We start from the raw sequence: 13900 nt of genomic DNA on the forward strand, positions 1-13900 counted from the left end.
CATGGAAATGGGCTTGCATGAAACATACACTGGGGCGAAGCCGATACAGCCCAGTACAGGACAGGGTGTTCTTGGTTAACGATGATCCGACCTGATATACGACATTACGTGGTTACGAAAAAGTGTGCGTTGACAGAAGGTAGTAGTTAATGGTTTTCGTTTGAGTCCCAAAGTGTTTTTTTTTTTTTCATACAAGTATTTGGATTAAGTGTCACCAACATGGCACGAGATAACCCCAAAGGACCAAACAGTAAGTGAGACATTTGGTTTTCTATGAATGTTGAACAAGCGCTCGTTTGAAAATGTACAAACTTGCAGGGACTTTAGGATAAATATGCTCCTTATTGATATTTATCTTTCTCACATTGTTGATAAATATTGCGAGAAAATATTAACATGATGATAACATGCATTAGAAGGGTAAGGCCAATACTTGGAAAAGAAAAAAAAAGTTAAACAGTGTATTTAAAATGCTCCATACAAGATAGTTTATTTAATAAGTAAAATATTTCATTCATTTTTATTATTCATAATCAACCATGTATTTAATACAATAAGATATTTTTAATATGTTATTTACAATAAATCAATTAATTGAGATAAGTCACTACAAAATAAATAAATATTGTAGTTGAAAAACCTTTCTTGACAAGTATCAGATTGACGTTCCATATTTGCGTCTTGTGGCAGTTGCCTCTGTTAAAACACCGCAGTGACATGCGTATCTTCGCAGTTGTTGTCTGAGCTGTTGGCTGCTCTTATCTGCTGCCAGCACAACAAGACTGCCTGCAGGAGGGAGGGACGCTTACAGCAGTTGGACTGGACCACCAGATAAAGCACCTCGGACCGGCAGCCGGCCAGTGTCAGACGCAATGTAGGCTGAACGTATCCTCGGGCTTGACAGTTGTTGGACGACGTACTGTAGACTTTCTGGATATAGACCAAGCAGGGAAAGCCCGGCGGCAAGGTGAGACCAACAGAGCTTTTTGTTGGAGATAGAACTGCGCCCTTCAAAAGAAAAAACAATCTTAGCCTTAACTCACTTGTCTCACAGTTCTGAGGTTTAAATCTCAGCAATGGGTTTCCTGTGTGGAGTTTACTATTCAAAAATAATTGAAATTGTTCTACCGTCTGGTCGTAGAGACTGTTATTCATTCATTCCTCGAGCTCCTGGATTGTGCAGGCTGGAGCCTAGATTCAAAACCACGACCTCTCCACTCAGTGGTGGATGTGCTAACCAGTCATGCACAGGGCCACCCAATTTTAGCATTTATGACAAAAAGTGTTTTGTTTAACACTCACACACACTCTACCTTTAACAACATGGAAATAAAAAAAATGCACTTCAATAATAATTTAATTAAATGTATTGCACACAATAGTTAAAAAAAACGGTTCCGGTTTCGACCCTCTGGCCTTATTCTTAAAAATTATCGACACCTGACGCTGTTCCAGTCAAGCATGAAGGCAAGTTATTTGCAAGCGTTTAACTTAGCAAAAAAAAAAAAAACAGCCAGCATTTTTCCGAAGAGGAGCTTCTCTCAGGGTACATGGTGGGTACAGTACAAATTTGAAAAAAAAATTATCATGCAGGAGAGTGACATGTTGAGCTAATTATTGAACTAATGGCTGATGAAAAACTAACTTTGATATAAAAAAAGGTCCAAATAAATAAAACTGGCAACAAAATATCAACTACTTCCTGTGAAGCCAGGCCAGCAAAGCCAGAGGATGTGCCGCTTGCACATGACGCTTTCCTGGGAGGGGTTGTTAACGTACCACCCTACACATTCATGATGGCTTCTTCCCATTTAAGACACTTTGAGTCCAGATGCTTGTGCATGATAGCAAGATGAGGCCCCTGGCATAAGAATAAAACTAGCTCATTGGCTCTGGATTGCTTAGCAACACTTCCCGTAATGTGCACAAAATAATGCTTTTTTGAGGCCATTTTTACAAATACATGTTTAAGTTTAAATTTAGCTAAAGGGAACATTATTCTTTTCAATTGCTTGCATACTAATAGTTGGGTCTATTAAGCACCTCTATTACACATAAACGTAGACAACAAAGTACAGATTAGCTTTAGCGTTAGCTTCTGACAAGATTTGTCAAGTTGCAGACAAGGTGGAGGTGGGCATTTGTGGTTGGTGATGTGTCTATGAGCCACGCACGGTACAGCAAAAGAAGAAAAAAATTATCCTCAGGACATCATGAAGGGATGGTCAATTGGTTATTTTCCTTGCAAACTTTTTGAAACAACCTAAAAAAAAAACATGTTCCTGTTTTTGCAAGCTCAATCTCATGGAGAGTACTGTGTCAATTCAAATCAAAAACAGTCACAATGGCTCTACAGTGTGTGTTGTTGAAGTATAAAGAGGTTTAATTTGAAACCTCAACATCCAAAAGGTCGGAGGGCAAGTGAGGTGCCACCCTCAGGCCGCTTTTCAAAATGCTCAGTAAGGTTTGGTATTGTCTGATTGAAATACAACAGGCTACGGAAATGAGTCAGGGGACGAAACGGAATCTTCACTTGCACTCACAATGCTCCAATAATCAGCATTATCCTTGAAAAGAAAACACTTGTCAGTGGAACATTGTAATCAAAAGGCTGTGCAGCCATGTTAACTGCTTCCTCCATTTGGGCAAAACAAAAGGAAGGCCACTTGCAACACTCTGGACACCTCATAGATTTTGGTTTGTTGCGAAAGTGGAGACATGCAAGAGAACATTTCACAGTGATCACTGGTGATAGCGTAGAGTGCAAATCTCTCTAGTGAATGCATCTTTAATGTACTTTCTCTCGCAGTCAAATACAATTCAATGCAATACAATAAAAAAAGGAAAGTGTAAAAAGTAAAGTTGTTTGCTGCCATTAAAACTGCGGAGCTTGACTGCCATCTGTTGGTATAGCTAAGCGCCCATCATGAAACTACATGCTGACAAAGTCTCTCTACAACTCGACGCATGTATTATTATTATTATAAGAAACCGTAATCGTGTCTGTCAATTTTTGCATGGCACAAGACATTTATGGAGACAGGGTGTTACATAACGGGAGGAGTGGAGTGTATGATGAAAAAAAGACCAATATGTATTCTTCATTTTGTAATAATAGGCCACTTGTCTCATAATTTGTATTTTTTAATAAATATTATTTTTTTAATAGTACAAACATTGGATACTTTCTATACCTGTGGAACCGTCTTCCAAAGGAATGTTTGCAAGACATTAAGTTATTAAACCTAAATTGATTTACAAGGTGATTGATTAAGGGTATTTGGCAAATACTATTTGAAGTTCTCAGTTCTTAAGGGGGAAACGTATTTTATTGCTCAGAAATACATTATATACAGTCTCCTTTAAAAATGTGTAATATAAAGCATTTGCTAGGATTCAACCACACAGCTCCATCAAAGCTAATGATCGTGCATATTTTCCTCAAGGAGGCTTTCACTACACTGCCTGATTGAAGTCAACAACAAGAATGTGTGGATTATTACGAAAATTATGTTAAATTCGTGTCCATTTATTTTATATTTCATATTTAAATCTTCTATCAGACAACAAATCAACATGCCCATTTTAAAAGCGTATTTACAATTTTAGTTTGACAGGCATATCTTAGACAGCACAAAACGGACATTCCCCTTGATAAAGCGTTTCTCCCTCCTTCTAGCAGTCTCAGTTGTCGGTGAGGCCGGCGGGGCGGATCCCACAAGGAGTCAAAAAGAAATTAAAAGCAAAACAAAAACAACTAACAAAAAAACAACAACAAAAAAGAACTGGAACAACTTGGCCGTTAGTTCACACCGCCATAAATCACCTCGGAGGATTTATAGACATATACGTATTTTAAAAAAATCAAGGTGGGTGAAATTGTGCACCGTACCTCGCAGAGGCAGCGAGCCTCCCGACCGGCTTGCTAAGCTAACACGCACCGCGAGGCGAGCAAGCAGTACGTGATGAGGCTAATGGCTAATGACTATGCTAACAGCGTTGCGGACATTTTAGCAAACCTTGCAGATTACCGGGCAATTCGCAACAGTGGGACAAAGATCCGATAAAACCAATTTTATTACAATATACTCTTTTTCAAATAGCCAATATAAACACAATTTAGAAGCGTACACGGTTTTTCAAGTGTACTTGCTTTTTAGCGGTTTAGGTAACGGTGGCTTAAGTTAATAGCCTGCATGGTGAAGTTGATCACATTAAGAGAACAAACCCGTCGTATGTTGCTGCGCCATTGTGAGCATTTAGCCCAGCAAAGTGATGAAGACAACATGAGCCCCTGTAAAATTCTCGGGACAGCCATCTTCTCCATCATTATGAATTACCTTCTATCACTTCATTATTAAAAAAATAAATAAACATTGTTAGTGTCTGTGCCAATATTTAATTTCTGGCATTTTTTTCTGTTTGTACTTTGCTTGACGTTTCACACTACCTTTTTGTTCCAATTTGCATCATTTCTTGGAGTATGAAGACACTGCACCAGCTATTGTTTGAGCGAATTTTTTAACTTCTGATCTTTGTAAGATGCCCTCTGCGATGAAGGCCAACGGGACAGTGCAGGCTGCCAGCCCAGATGTGGGATCCGCTCCAGGAGTCGTGGGCAGCCACGCGCTTAGTGGGCCGTCTGAAGTCCTGAAACAAGTGCTCCAAGTTATCGACAAGAAGGCACGCAACATGGAGAAGAAAAAGGTACAGTGAATGGCGTGTGGAGAGGCGTGGTAAAGTGGTTATCTCCCAACCCAGAGGTTGTAGGTTCGACCGGGCCTTGTGACCAAGTGTCCTTGAGTAAGATATTGAGCGGTTCCTGTTGCTGCACCATCACTTGGTAAATGCAAAGCTAGCGTACAGTCCTTTAATAGGTGGGAAAACCTTAACCAAGTGAAAAAACATTTGCAGTGTTATGTAGGTTGGAACATGAATAGGTATACATGTTCGAATCTCTTCAATTTATTATATTGACTGTGCTTAACACTGTCATCTTTTGCTTCCTTGTGTCCATCTGTTGTTTTTTCCTCTTGTAACTTTTTACTTCTATTTTTCCTTCACTCAAACCGGTTTTATGCTTCCCTTTGTTCCCATTTGACCTCTTGCCAGCCTGCCTTCTCCTCGGCCCTGCTTTTCCGCCCTGAATTCCTTCTTTTAAACCTACTTTTCTCCCTTCCTTCCATCTGTAACACCTGCATGCATCCATACATCTCTTTCTTATTTCCTTCCCTCCTACATTACATTCTCCCTTCCTTCATTCTCCCTTTTTCTCCCCTCAGGCCTTCCTTCCTTTGCATTAGACATCTTTTCTGCATTCTTTCCCACTGCACCTCTCCAACATTGCTTTAGTATCCACTTGTCTTGACTCATTTCTTTGCCTTTGTCCACAGTATGTGTGAAGTATTAATAATCATTTTTGATTTTGTTCTTTCACAGAGCAAACTTGACGATTATAGAGTCCGAAAGGATAAAGGCGAGAGTCTTAACCAGGACCAGCTGGTGAGTACACCTTTGTACATAATAAAAGCATTGAACGACTCATTCTTCTGTCCTTTCTTTTATCAGGAGGCCCTATGCAAATATCAGGAAGTCGTCCATAACTTGGAATTTGCCCGAGAGTTGCAGAAGACATTCATTGCTTTTGGTCAAGATGTAAGGATGGAGTTATGGTTTTTAAGGATCTTTATTCATCTCAGTTGTACTTATGATAGTGCGAATCAGAGTGTTTCATTGTGATCATCAGATCCAGAAGGCGGTGAAGAAATCTGCCCGACGAGAGCAGCTGCAACGGGAGGAGGCAGGGCAGAGGAAGCTGAAGACGGTTCTGGAGCTGCAGTTCCTCCTGGACCGGCTGGGAGATGAGATGGTGAGACAGGACCTGAAGCAAAGCTCAATGCTGCTCACAGATGTGGACCTGACGGCCTTCGATGAGTTCTACAAGTTGGTGGGGCCTGACCGTGACCAGAAAATCAGGTTGGGAAAACTCTTTTGGCATGAACATGAATCACGTTTTTTTCTTTCTTTAACAACTTATTCAAATCCACTCAGGTTGGTTGACCAGTATGAGGAGGCGTCTGTGCACCTTTGGAACTTGCTGGAAGGCAAAGACAAGGCTGTGGTTGGCACAACATGTAAGTCATCACTGGAAATTGAAAGCTGTGACAAATAGTCAAAGTAAATACAGTCAAACAATTAGGCAAAATTTGAAATAACCAACAAATTGTCACGTGTTGGTGGGGCCGATTGTATCGTCAACGAGTTTAGTACAGACTAGATTGTATATCGTGTCTTGCAATAGCTGCCACCACCAATGAAGTGGATCAGCGTGAGGATTTATGACTCCATTTGCAACATATAAATGGGCACCTTGTCTTTGACAAATAGCATCGGGATTGATTCCGTAACTACCTTCCTCCGGGCTCATTTCTTATATGCAAAACAATGTGATTATGATAGTTCTCACGTCTGTTTCTTCGCGGTAGTTTTTCTTTGCTTTCTGGCACTTTTGCTGTGAGTCTTCTTTTCAAATGCCGAAATACGGTTACGCAGCTCATTTTGTTTGCAACAGCCTTTCAACATGTGTTGTAGCTACCCCCTCACCCCCACCCAAAAAAAATTAAATAAAATAGTTACATCACCTAAAACCAGAATTGAAGTGAACCATCTTGGTATTGAAACTAAAACAGAAGTGCATCATTGATTTGCATTTTAATGTTAACACTTTTAATGTTAAAATGTTACCTTCGTTGGCCTTGCATGCTTAATAACATTTTATAATAATAATAATGCCTTTATTAGTCCCACAATGGGGAAATTCGAGATTCAAACCCAGGCCTCCTGGGGAGACTGGGTCCTGAACGCGGCGCCTTAGACCACTCGGCCATCCTGGCAGCCACGAGATTCGAACCCAGGCCTCCTGGGGAGACTGGGTCCGGAACGCGGCGCCTTAGACCACTCGGCCATCCTGGCAGCCATAATAATGCCTTTATTAGTCCGACAATGGGGAAATTCGAGATTCGAACCCAGGCCTCCTGGGGAGACTGGGTCCTGAACGCGGCGCCTTAGACCACTCGGCCATGCTGGCAGCCACGAGATTCGAACCCAGGCCTCCTGGTTATGATGGCGTCACTTTGATTTCCTTTATTGTCTATTGGGAAAAGAGATTTTTGCACAGGATGTATTCACCCTCAAAGGCTCCACTATTCTTAGAAGAGTAAAGGAAGTGGTTTACACGGAGATGATATATATGATGACTATTTTTGCCTTCTTGTGGTCATAATACTTCTCGTGTCGTAACGTCGAGGGAACAGTTTGTCTTTACGTGCGTGCATACACGCGCTAGGTATCTCGGTGTACTGCATTCTCAGGTCTCTTACTGCTGCATTCTACCCGGGAGTGGGAGACTATGAGCTGATTTTGACTTTGCAACGGAGGCGTTTCACCAGCAGCCATGTCACCTGTGGTTTCACTTCACTGGTTCGCTCGGTGGCCATACACTGGGGACACAGGCCAATCAGTACTGTGTAGGCAGTCACTACAAACATTTCACCCCTTTGAGTGTCTTGGACTGTTGGTTTTATGGCAACCTTCTTATGGTTGAATCTAGTGGGAAAGATTGGAGGTTCTCCAGATAGAATAATGGCATTGCTTGTTTTGTAGTCCATAACAAGTCACCATTGTATTACAGCTTATGCGGTGTTCCTGGCTCGCTGAACCGAGTCTGCAGTCAAGTGAAAATCTACTCAGGCCAGCTGTTTCTTGTAATTGGATATTCAAATAGTCTCTGCATGATAATCTTTTTACTATCTGGGGAATACGTTGGATTCATAGTCATTCATCAGCTGCTGTCGCTGATACGTTTTTGCAAACGTACGGAACACAGGCGGCAGTGTTTGGCTCACCTTCCAAGTTCCAACCTGTTCCTGCTGTTTCCACCGAACAAAATATTTCTAAACTTTGCTCCATGTTACTTTATTCTGAACTAGAAATGATCAGTCATGCCTTTGTCTCCTCGAGAGTTTCAACAAAATGTTCCTGGGCAGTGTCCAATCGGTTTAGAATGCGATCGCTTATGTTTTAGGATTTGGTAGATTTTAAGAGTGGCTTACAGAGCTCCCAGTTGTCAGGCAGCACAACTTTTGGGGTTTGGTGTCATTTTATTGGCCTATTTGGTCACTACAGTCTGCGTACTGGCTTTTATGTCTGTCACACCAGATTAAAAACTAAAAGGGTGATCCAATCTTGCAGTCCGTTGGTTCTAAATTGTAGAATGCACTTTTTCTCGAGCTAAAGGCTTGACTGTTTTCTGTTTAGTTTTTATTTTCATTTGAATCTTTTTATTGTTTTCACTGTTAAATGTGAAATGTTGGGATTCAGTATTTTATCTGTATGGCTATATTTTGTGCCCTTCAAATTTCTGTTTTTTCACAGTCCTTAGGAACTCATTGGCTAAAATTTCGTCTTTCTTTAATTTTGATGTAGGCAGTTGCCTGTTGGTCATCCGTTTAGTTATATTACAGTCCCGATACCATAAATACATCATGAATACCTGTTGCACTTTTGTTTTCAAGTAAAAAAATGCAAAATAATTCATTGATCGTTTTATTTCTGTAATTTGCACAGACAAGGCTCTCAAGGATAAGCTGGAGCAGATTTTGCTGAGTGGTTACTTCGACCGAGTTCCAAGTCACCAAAATGGAGTGTGTGTGGAAGAGGAGGAGGAGGGGGGAGAGGTTGGGGCTGGCGAGCAGGAGGAAGTGCAAGTGGACGTGCCAGCAGCAACCTCTGTAACCGAAACAGCGGCTCAATCGTCAGAAGCAGAAGAGCAGCCTGTTGATGCAGGTAGTGTCTTAACTTCTCTGAAGCTGCACAACTAACTGTGGATCCAATTTAGTCCCAAAGTGAGAGCTGTGCACTTAAGAAGTTTCTCTCTTTACAGAAACCGAAATCATCGAAGAGTTCATAGAGCCCATTGCAGTGGAAACAAAAGAGGTTAGTAGTTAATGTTTCTCCTGCCAGTGAAGCTTTTTACAACTGACTTCTAGAATTGATGTTTGCTTTTTCTCCATTTTGCTTCCAGTTTGTAAACAGACAGTTCATTCCAGATGGCACATACAGCAGCAGCGAACAGGAGCAAGGGGACGAGTGGACCACAGGAACTGAGGTCCGCTGCACAACATTTTATTTTTATTACAATGGAAACTGCTCAGTTTTCCGTATTAATGTAATGTATTTATGTCATGCATTTAATCTTATTGCTTGAATAAGTATGTTGCTACTTGGTATATGCTGTTATAATTAGAAAATAAAAAATGTAAATGGTGAGCAGTCACTGAAATTACATTACTTTATGCAAGGGTGCACCTAAAATTATCGGCATGGTTGAGCACCAGAGGTTGTTGTTTGGTGCTTGCGCCCCCCACACTACCCACCGATATGACATTTTAATAGAACTGAATACACTTCCCTCATTTTGCAGGAAATAATAATGTTGCTAACATGAGGACTATTGGAGGCACTTTTACTAGTTTCTTTTTTTGAAACAGTCGCCAGAGGGGTCGGGAAATGTCACACTCTCTGTGCCTCACAGGTGATCGCTGCCATGCAGCAGCAGCCGGTGCAGCAGGCCCCTCTCCCGATTGCCATGGAGACCCACCCGTTGACCTTGGTGGCTCCTGTGCCGCCAACTGACCCCATGGTCAGGAAGCAGGTGGTGCAGGACCTGATGGCACAGATGCAAGGAACGTACAACTTCATGCAGGTAGGACTGGACTGACAGGTGGACGTTGTCAGCACATCTGCCTTCCCATATTCCAAAACTTGCATGGGAGGTGTATGTAGGCGTGAGTGTGAATGACTGGCAACCAGTTTAAGTTGTACCCTGCCTCTTGCTGAAAGTCAGCAGGCTTTAAAGCTCACCTGTGATCCAAACAAAGACGAGCGTTGTATAAAATGAATTGATGGGTGGCATGTTTGTTGTGATGCTAATTGGAGCTCTGGTCTTAGGACTCCATGCTGGAGTTTGAGGGACCGCCCATCGACCCCGCCATTGTCTCGGCCCAGCCCATGAAGCCTGGTCAGACCTTAGACCTGCCACAGATGATGTGTCCTCCAGGTAAACCAGAAGACGAGAAATGTAATTGGAAAGGTGTCCTAGCGAGGTGCAATGTTGACGAAGCCTCAAATGCCTTTTAGTTCATCCCGACTCACGACTTTCCCAACCCAACACTGTTCCTGTCCAAACTGAGCCTCCACGTGTAAGTGACTCAACAATCCGTTTTTTTTTTTTGTCTATGCACTCTGAACAAGTGGAGATGTTTGACTGTAATTCTGTTTGCAGGTACCCATTGTCTCCCCAACACCACCACCTATGTATCAGACCTCCCGTACACCAGATTCACGACCAACAGAAACCATCGACCCCAACCAGGTAAGCAAGGAAAAACTGCATTAAATCTGTGTTCTGAGGATCCAGTTCAAAGAAGATATAATGCATTTTTTTAAGTTTATATTTTCTAGTTATTTTGAAAGTCACATGCCAGTTTTCTGTTTAGGTTGATAAGGCAAATTGTATTGCAATTTATTCCACAAGATTAGATCCACCCCTGTACTGCCAAGTCCCATTTCCACTTATAGAACCAAAACAAGTTATAATTGTAATATTAACTTTTTTAACAGTTCCTTGAGGATGATTAATGTGATTATGTTCATAAATTGGATGTTGACGCAGAAGAGACAATTTTTGTTTCTAAAATTGATTGACCAGTAATTGTTTTAATTTTAGTCGTAAATATTATATACAATACACGGGCCGCTGCAAAATTAATAGTGGGCCGCAAATGGCCCGCAGGCTGTTGTTTGGACACTACGAATGTATAAGATCATCTCTTTCCTGGGTGGGAAACCATATTTAAAAATGCTCCAGTTGCAGTCGAACACAATTACATTGAAACATTGCAACAATCTAATTGCCTTGTTATTCACAAAATGGTTTAGAGCAATGGAAGATGTAAACCGTACTGCATATCAACTACATCATTTGGATTGCTCTTAAACGACAAATGATGGTTATTGCAGATGTGTTCTATACAATCGTTGTAGCCAAATTGAAAATGCACCACCTAACCTTAGTTTCATCGTGTGTGGAACAAAAACAGTTGATGGAATCTCATTGTTTTGGACAGACGTCCATGTCCTTGCCGCCAGAGCAGCCTCCTCCCTCTGCGTCTCTCCTGCCTGCCTCACAGACCCCCGTCTACCAGCCTGTCCCCAAAGCTCCTCACACCAGTGGCATTAATGTCAATGCGGCACCATTCCAGTCCATGCAGACAGTAAGACTGTTTTGCCTCTGTGCTTCATCGCTATCGACGTCTTAGTTAGCTTGCCTTCCTCTATTCTGGTGCACCTGCATGATGGGATGTGGTGGCGCTTTGCTGGCTATGAAGCCTGCCCTCTGCAGAAGCGCTGCCATCAACCGCCACATCCATGCGTGCTTGTCTGTGTGTGGTGTAATTATGCAATGTATTAAAGCTGCACTCAGCAAGTTTTCGAGTTTCTAATCACTTCTGCCACCTGCTGGTGAAAAATGAAATTGCACTCTCCTTTCTTCCTGTGTCATGGTTCTCCTTTTTTTGCCTTCTTCTGAGGAACTGGGAGTCTCTGCGGCGCACTGGATGAGTGGATCCATTATGGCCAAATAATGGCTTCTGGTCGCTCTCTGAGATGACGACTAGAACGGGCATGATGTCACATCTCAGAAAGAGCGCTGGAAATTCAAACCTGATTCCAGTCTGAAATCTATTTTCCGGAGGCTTGCAAGAATACCCATTGTGAACAATTAGTGTTAATCTTCTATTAATGAGATCAGTGACTCATAAATGGTGAAATGAAAAGGCTATTGTAAAAGATATTTTGGGGAAAAAATCTTGCGGAGTGCATCTTGATATTTGTCTGTTTTCTGAGGTTTTTTTCCTTTTTCCTTCCCATTACTTTGGGTTTTCTTTTTGAATTACCCAGAATGCAAGTTTTTCAAATTAAAAAAAAAAATTGTTTAAAACGCGACACTGAACATGTTCTCTGGGTTTGTCTTGACCAAAATGTTTCATGTTTATCCCACTAGGTGTTCAACCTCAACGCTCCAGTCCCGCCTGCAAGTGAGACGGAGGCTTTGAGCCAGACCAGCCAGTACCAGAACAGCTTCAACCAGGCCTTCAGCAGCCAGCCTCAGCATCCTGTGGAACCAGCAGAGATGCTGCCTGACCAACTGCAACCTGGTGGGTACCCACAACCCAGCCTGCCCTTACTTATTTGTTGCTTTAAAGGGGAGTCACCCCAAAACAATTCTTTGCGATAACTTTGTTCCTTCACAAACATGGCATTGTGATTAATATTGTGTTTGTCGAATATGAGTAAAGCAGCAAAATCTACCGTTTTTAGCCTGCTCACTTTCTGTCATTTGAAAATCACGTCGCAGTTACTCATGTAACAACTTATTGTGGCTCATCTGTTTTCTGAAGCTGAGGCATGATTGGTTACCTGATCCGTGTTGACATTTTCAGTCGTCAAAGTGACAGAGATGTACAAAAATATTAATCAGAATGGGGCTGCATTCTTTTAGGTTGACTTTCCCTTTAAACCAATGATTAAAGTTTCCCCTTATTTTGTCTGAAAATAGTCGGTGCCTTCCATTCCCAAGACCAGTCTGGAGGCCTTCAGCAGCCTTCGCAGCAAGGCCCAGGCTTCAACAGGCAGCCTCAATCCTTCTACAACAGCAGAGGGATGTCACGTGGTGGACCCCGCAACGCCAGAGGCATGATCAACGGCTACAGAGGCTCATCCAATGGTTTCCGAGGTTAGCTTTCCCTTCAGCTGACTTTGGATTCATATATGTTTGTGTACCACTACAGAACAAAAGTCAGTTTTAACGTTGAGAATAATGGTATGTGTTGTATGTACCGTCACAAATATTGTGTTCTTGGTGAGATACTTTTTGGGGTGGACAAAACATGTCAATATACCTTTTCATTTGGGCAACAAATATCACATTTATGTTGCTGGAAATAACTGTACCAAGTTTTAATTTTCTAGGTGGTTATGACGGTTATCGCCCTCCTTTTGCCAACACACCCAACTCTGGTTATGGACAGACTCAGTTCAACACCCCCCGGGATTACTCAAATGGGAATTATCAGAGGGTATGAAACACTTCTTCAGAGGTTTTTTATTATTATTATTATTATTATTATTTTGAAAGCTTTGGTCCCAACCTCCCCTGCCACCCTAAAATATATTTTTTTCTTGTCATTGATTGCTCCAGGATGGTTACCAACAGAACTACAAGCGTGGACCCGGCCAGGGACCGCGAGGTGCTTCGAGAGGCAGCAGCCAGGCAATGAGATCCTGAATGGCCTCTCATAATGACTGAATAAGTGCACCACATTGAAAATTCCAAATTTAAAAATTCATTTGCCCAAGCTCACTCTTGCTCTCCTCAGTATGTTCATTGGTGGTATTGTTGCTGTCCCCTCCAATCAAAGTAGCGGCTACTTTAATAGAAATATAAACTCATTTAGTCTGGACACAAGTAAAGCTGTAAATGCAATCAGCCATTTACAAGGGCCATGTGTTAACAATATTCCTGGAAACTTGAAAGATTTCATAAGTTATTTTTTTGTATTAAAATGCACCTGCCACTGCTGGTCCAATCCATGAGAGTGGATTCCCTTTCTCAGTTAGTCATTTTGGTTCTGGAAAAACAAACATTTTTATGTTCAGCAAGCTCCCTTGTTTGTAAATTGATGTTGCTCAAAGGGTTTCAATAAAGTTGTGTTGCATACCCAAGATTCAGCCTTGTATTTTTACTCTTGAGTAAAATGGTCAACATTACAGTATGTTATTC

General features: G+C 41.7%; 1 protein-coding gene across 1 annotated transcript; it reads left to right on the plus strand.

The window, feature by feature from the left end:
* Positions 1–133: 133 nt before the first annotated feature.
* On the plus strand, positions 134–13842 carry caprin1b (cell cycle associated protein 1b). Its single transcript, XM_088298505.1, has 19 exons — positions 134–250; positions 734–967; positions 4543–4707; positions 5440–5502; positions 5569–5655; positions 5747–5976; positions 6052–6134; positions 8626–8844; positions 8942–8994; positions 9083–9166; positions 9593–9763; positions 10009–10117; positions 10198–10259; positions 10343–10432; positions 11187–11333; positions 12122–12275; positions 12677–12853; positions 13090–13196; positions 13319–13842. The coding sequence occupies exons 3-19, from the start codon at positions 4543–4545 to the stop codon at positions 13403–13405; spliced, it is 2088 nt and encodes a 695-aa protein (XP_088154631.1). The 5' UTR covers positions 134–250; positions 734–967; the 3' UTR covers positions 13406–13842.
* The last annotated feature ends 58 nt before the right edge of the window (positions 13843–13900 follow it).

The sequence above is a fragment of the Idiotropiscis lumnitzeri genome, chromosome 6 (genome assembly GCF_059441095.1).
Source record: "Idiotropiscis lumnitzeri isolate Australia: NSW breed Sydney's pygmy pipehorse chromosome 6, RoL_Ilum_1.0, whole genome shotgun sequence".
NCBI classification, from domain to species: domain Eukaryota; kingdom Metazoa; phylum Chordata; class Actinopteri; order Syngnathiformes; family Syngnathidae; genus Idiotropiscis; species Idiotropiscis lumnitzeri.

Bases quoted from the DNA above. Each gene is read 5' to 3' on its own strand.
- caprin1b (XM_088298505.1), top strand. From the start codon at position 4,543: ATGCCCTCTGCGATGAAGGCCAACGGGACAGTGCAGGCTGCCAGCCCA. The intron at 6,135-8,625 runs GTAAGTCATCAC...TAATTTGCACAG, and splicing joins GGCTGTGGTTGGCACAACAT to ACAAGGCTCTCAAGGATAAG. The intron at 12,854-13,089 runs GTTAGCTTTCCC...TTAATTTTCTAG, and splicing joins CTCATCCAATGGTTTCCGAG to GTGGTTATGACGGTTATCGC.